General features: G+C 37.0%; 1 protein-coding gene across 7 annotated transcripts in view; it reads left to right on the top strand.

The window, feature by feature from the left end:
* The window catches only part of CP (ceruloplasmin (ferroxidase)), a 99,588-nt gene that overhangs the window by 19,100 nt on the left and 74,145 nt on the right, over positions 1 to 6,343 (top strand). For all 7 annotated transcript variants that reach the window (XM_006772578.2, XM_006772575.2, XM_015569705.1 and 4 more), the window contains 3 exons: positions 793 to 966; positions 2,555 to 2,809; positions 4,336 to 4,507. In XM_006772578.2, coding sequence (XP_006772641.1) covers positions 793 to 966; positions 2,555 to 2,809; positions 4,336 to 4,507 — 601 coding nt within the window. The remainder of the gene's footprint in view (positions 1 to 792; positions 967 to 2,554; positions 2,810 to 4,335; positions 4,508 to 6,343) is intronic.

The following is a 6,343-nucleotide window of genomic DNA, read 5'->3' as shown; positions in this document are numbered from 1 at the left end:
CATGGCCGGCTGAAAGCAGATATCTGGAGTTTATTTACCTTCTATAATTGAAATTGTGTTGCTGTGAGTGGAGCTCAGTGTCACCACAGCAGGCAGGAAGCTTGGCTTCCTCCATCATTGGGGCAACCAAGCCTCCTGCTTGCTCCAGCTCCATGGCTGCCAGCTGCCATCTTGGTTGGGTTAATTTGCATATAGTTGCTCTGATTGGCTGGTGGGCGTGGCTTAAGGCATAGCAAAGGTATGGTCAATTTGCATGTTTGTCTTTTATTAGTGTAGATATATACAACTTTGAATTGATATTAGCCAAAGAGCATTTAATAGTTATGTGGTTAATGAACATCCAGATATATGAGTGCCTGCCAAGCCCAGAACACTAAATATTAAACTTCTTAAGTGTTTCCAATTATGTAAAACAGGAGTGACTAGTCCAGATTTGTGGATTATTAGGAAAATAGATTATTTTAAAAATGTTAAACTATAAATTACATGTTAAAATACATTGCTAAAGCCCAGCCAGCATGGGTCAATGGTTGAGCATTAACCTATGAACCAGGAGGTTGAGTTCAATTCCCCACATGCCTATGTAGTGGCTCCATGCCACATGAGGGGCATGTGGGAGGTGGCCCGATCAATAATTCTCTCTCATCATTGATGTTTCTATTTCTCTCTCCTTCTCCCTTCTTCTCTGAAATCAATAAAAATATATATCTATTTAAAAAGAGTAAAATTTAAGAGCTTTAAAAACTACATGCTAAAGATTAAGTTATACTAAAATAGCAATTTTTACTTCAGATTCTCTGGATAAAGAAAAAGAAAAAAATATTGACCAAGAATTTGTAGTGATGTTTTCTGTGGTGGATGAAAATTTCAGCTGGTACCTAGATGACAACATTAAAACCTACTGCTCCAAACCAGAGAAAGTTGACAAAGACAACGAAGACTTCCAGGAGAGTAACAGAATGTATTGTAAGATTACCAAAGACATGTTAACTTTATCATATTGCTCTTGACCCATTAATTCTGTTATCTTTATTCTCTCATATGAATAAGTAGTTTCTAACCTGTGGTTCTGATAACAAAACATATTGGACATGCAACTTCATATTCAGCTAAACAAGTCAATTCACAACTATTGGACAGGTAAAGCCAGATTCACCAAATTATTCCCAAACTGCCAGGGAAAAAACATCATCAATTATGGATTAATGCATATGAATGTTATATTTCTATATTTATTTATCTTCCAAACTCTAAAAATTATTTTAGGCAGCCTTAAATTATTAAACTAAATGCTTTAAATTATCCTTATATTGTAAAGCGTTGAACTATACTTAGGAAAATAATTCTAAAAAGTATTTCTTCTACATTTACATTGTCCCTCCTCACTTTGCATCATTTTTTTCTATATTTCAGTTCATTTTATTTCTTCTAGAAATGTTTTCTTTACTGCCTAGGCTTCTCTTTAATTCTCAGAGACCAAATTATGAGCTCAGAAAGATTTTCTGTCATTCGATTAGAATTTACATAAGAAATCAAATCCCTTAACACCAACTAGACCAATAAGTTTTAAATTTTGTTTGCTTGTGTTATGCTTCTTCAAAATAAGCTTTACTAAGAAACTGAGAACACAGAAATAATTGTACTACCAAAACAGAAAACTTACTAAGAAAGTACAGATTTTGTTTCCAACATTTGCTTATTCTTGCTGGAAGATCCTCTTTCCATACTTTAATCCTGCCTTTGTTATGTGTCAACACAAACAAATGTTAGAAAAAAAAATACTCAAAATTCTAGTCTGGAGAGGTCTGGAGAGGTACCTCAGTTGCAGCAGGTGCTTTCATGGTGTTTCCCAGTACCAATTTCCATTAATCTCTAGGACCACCCACTACGAACAGTGACCCTAAGTTTCTTCAAAGGGCTTCAGGCTATTCTGCATCTAAACTTTTAGGTCTTTGTGACTCTGGTTACTGCTCCCTAACTTCCTACCCCTGTATTTCTTTTTTTCTTCCCCACATCTCTTCTCATCTTGTCTGTTTCCTTTGGAATCAGAAACCAAAAGCTGATCAAACAAATTGCTTATTATAAAAGCAACTTATATGTATTGTAGAAAATTGTATCTGATAGTCAAAAAGAAATCATCCATACTACCACCAATAACACAATTAATGATCAATTACTAAATAACCACCAGTCTTTTTTTCTATTCACTGTCCGTGTGTATGTTTCACATATATGCACACATTTGTATTTAGAAAGAAACACACAAATATACCAAGGTGTATAGTCTATGACAAAAAAAGCAAATGGGTTTCACCTTCAGTGTTGGGTTCATCTGCTAATACTGTGTCAACAAGAATCCTGAGGCTGAATTCAGGTCCAAATTAAAGAGTGTTTTGATCAATTAGTAATGTCTGATGTGGGTATGAGAGAGAGAGGAATAGCAGCATATGTTCCAGGTCTTTTTTATTCCAAATCGATTTACTTCTGTAGAGGTAACTATCACTATCCCAGCGACCAGTGTCTATTAGTCTCAATTGCTACTCTTGACTTACAGCTGTGAATGGACATGCTTTTGGAAGTCTCCCAGGACTCTCCATGTGTGCAGAGGACAGAGTGAAATGGTATCTTTTTGGTATGGGTAATGAAGTTGATGTGCACGCAGCTTTCTTCCACGGCCAAACATTGACTAACAAGAACTACCGTGTTGATACAATCAATCTTTTTCCTGCCACCCTTGTTGATGCTTTTATGGTGGCCCAGAACCCTGGAGAATGGATGCTTAGCTGTCAGAATCTAAACCATCTGAAAGGTAGGACATCTTTACCTGAAATAAGCTGTCAGCTAAAAAAAGGAGTCATGTCTCAGTTACACTACTTAATGAGGTAATCATTAGGAATCAGAAACCAAAAGCTGAATATCCTTGCAATGATAGGAACTTTGAATTGGTAACTTAATTTTATTCCTATGATGGTGTACAACATCCTATATAATAAAAGCCTAATATGCTAAGTGTCCGGTCACCTGGTCATCCATTCAACCAATCAAAGCATAATATGCTAATGATATGCTAAGGCTGCTCAACCACTCGATATGATGTGCACTGACCACAAGGGGGAAGACAGTAGACCAGTCAACCAGTCGTTATGACGTGCACTAACCATCAGGGGGCAGATGCTCCGACTGGTAGGTTAGATTGCTGCTGGGGTCCAGCTGATTGGGACTGAGCAAGACTGGCTAGAGATGCCCTGGAGCCCTCCTGCAGTTCCTCCCTGGCTGGCCAATCTCCTGTGTCCCTCCCCGGCCCTGATCATGCACCAGTGGGGTCCCTCGACCTGGCCTGTGCCCTCTCGCAATCCGGGACCCCCTCAGGGGATGTCAGAGAACCTGTTCCAGCCCAATCCCACAGGCCAGACCGAGGAACCCCACTGATGCATGAATTTGTGCACCAGGCCTCTAGTAATGTAATAAGAAAGACTGAAAGACTGGAACATTTATGAAATAATGAAATCTGAAAATATATTAATTTTGGAAAAGAACAATTGGCCCTGAAAATATAGTACTGTCCAAAAAGTATAATACTGTATATAGTTCCTTAGCTTTGAAAAATACACAATATGGTAAACACCATAATATTTCTATATTGTGCTGAAAATTAGCCTGTTTGTTTTTTACTTGGTTCTATCAAATATAGACAATTTTGTTTTTTATTTGAGTCCAGTTACTTCTTGGTTTAACTTGATAAATTCCTTCCCCATCTTTTCATATGATGTAATAAAACATTCTTAGTTTTTGAAAAATATTAATTTGAAATATTCGTTTCCTGAAGAAAATTAGGTTTAATGTGGATCTTTGAGTATGTTACTTTGACCTTCAAATGTAATCTCACCTATCAAATGTGATCTTGGCAGCAGAAGGGCTAGTGTAACAGGTATACAACCATTTGATGTGAGAGAACAATAATTATAGATGTTCATTCTATTATATCTCCTCTACCTCACCTTACCTCTTAAAACATGGCAGAGACTCTCTTCTTCAATTATCTATTAATGTGTCTTTTTTATCATTAAAAGACCTCCTATGCAAAAGCCCACAGAAACTAGCACCATATTTTTGAAAACACTGCTGATTAATATCTATTCTCTATATAGTATAATCTAAATAATGGTCTTAATTTTCCATCAGTAATAACTTATTTATAACTGTGCTATAGTTTATAATATTGTTTCTAGCTACCTATTTCTTCAGTTTCCACCTATCACTTCACCAGCAGGGTTTACAAGGCAGGAGAGAGAAACACTGGATCCATTAACACATCTTTTCCTGTGTGGTTTTCAGCTGGTTTGCAGGCCTTTTTCCAAGTACAAGACTGTAACAAGCCTTCATCAGAGGTCAGTATCCGTGGGAAGCATGTTAGACACTACTACATTGCTGCTGAGGAAGTCATCTGGAACTATGCACCATCTGGCATAGACACCTTCACCAAAGAAAACTTAACAACACCTGGAAGGTAATTCAGGAAAAAAAAAAAAAAGACTAATATTTTAAAACTAGAGGCCTGATGCACAAAATAGTGCATGGATAGGGTCCCTAGGCCTAGCCAGCAATCAGGGCTGATCGGAGTCTACTGGCTGCTGACTGGGGCCTTTCTTCCAGCTGCCGGCCAGGGCCTTCCTTCATTCCATGTCGCCCCCTGGTGGTCAGCACACAAATTAAGGAGTGATCGAACTCCTGGTCTCCCGATCAAACTCCTGAGGGGACAATTTGCATATTAGGTTTTTATATATATAGATATGCCTCCCTCTGAAAAATATCATAAGCCTGGCCAGCATGGCTCAGTGGTTGAGCATTGACCTATGAACCAGGACATCATGGTTTGATTCCAGGTCAGGGCACATGCCCAGGTTTGGGCTTAATCCCCAGAGTGGGGTATGCAGAAGGCAGCCAATCAATGATGCTTTCTTATCATTGTTGTTTCTATCTCTTTCTCCCTCTCCCTTCCTCTATGATTAAAAAATCATAAAATGTTCATTCAACAGTTAAAATATTAATTGGTACCTGAAATTAAGTAACTAGACCGCTCAATATGTATTAGGATATTTGGGATGAGTCCAAGTTTGAGAACTATGACTTTTGAGTCTTTCAAGTCCATGAAAAGAAGATGTGTTTAAAAGTTATCAAATTCTTAACAAAATACTAAAAAGCACTCAATATCATTAGAAAGATCAATTCATTTGTTTTCTATTTCTGAAAACATAGCATTGTGCAATCCAGCAGTATTAAATACATTCACAGGTTATACAATCATCAACACTACCCATTTCCAGAAATTTCTCATTATTTCAAAAAGAAACTCTATACCCATTAAATAATAATTCTCTAACACTAATATCTTCTATTCCACCTTTTGTCTTTATGAATTGGCCTATTTTAGGCACCTCATACAAGTGAAATCATACAATATTTTTCCCTTTTGGTCTCGCTTATTTCACTTAGCATAATGTTTACAAGGTTCATCCATTTTTAGTCTGTATCAGAATTTCATTCCTCTTTAAGGCTGAATAATCTTCCATTGTACACATACCACATTTTATTTATTCATATATGTTGATGAACAATTCGGTTGTTTGTTGTGCCTTTTGGCTATTGTGAATAATGCTGCCATGAACATTATAATACAAGTATCTGTTTAGGTTCCTGCTTTCAATTCTTTTGGATATACACCTGAGAGTGAAATTGCTGAGTCATATGGTAATTCTATTTTTAATTTTTTTAGGAACTGCCATACATTTTTTCACAGCAGTTGCAACATTGTATATTTCCACCAGCAACATACAAGGGTTCCAATTTCTCCACATCCTTGCCAACACTTATTTTCTGTGTTTTGTTTCGTTGTAATTAGCTATCCTAATGGGTGCAAAGTGGTAACTCATGGTGGTTTTGATTTGCATTTCTCTTATGATTAGTGATATTGAACATCTTTTCATAAACTTGTTGGCCATATGAGGAAAAGTCTATTCAAGTTCTTGTTCATTTTTTTAATTGGATTCTTCTGTTGTTGAGTAATAGGAGTTCTTCATTTATTTTGGGTATTAAGCCATTATCAGATATATGCTTTGCAAATATTTTCTCCCATTCTGTACTCCATCCTGGACTCCCTCCCTCCTTCACTAATCCCTCCTTCTTTCATCACATACTGTCTCATACCCTAAATATCTCTAAAAGCTGTCTATTTCTCTCCATCCTCTTTGACCAGACCCTGAATTCATCACTGCCTCTCACTGAGGTTTTGAATCTGCCTCCTGACAGGTCTCCCTACTGAAGTCTAATGCAGTCCAACACATTC

Source organism: Myotis davidii, unplaced genomic scaffold, assembly GCF_000327345.1.
Source record: "Myotis davidii unplaced genomic scaffold, ASM32734v1 scaffold766, whole genome shotgun sequence".
Lineage (NCBI taxonomy): Eukaryota > Metazoa > Chordata > Mammalia > Chiroptera > Vespertilionidae > Myotis > Myotis davidii.
The sequence above is the reverse complement of the archived record's forward strand: the minus strand, read 5'-3'. Positions and strand labels throughout refer to the sequence as shown.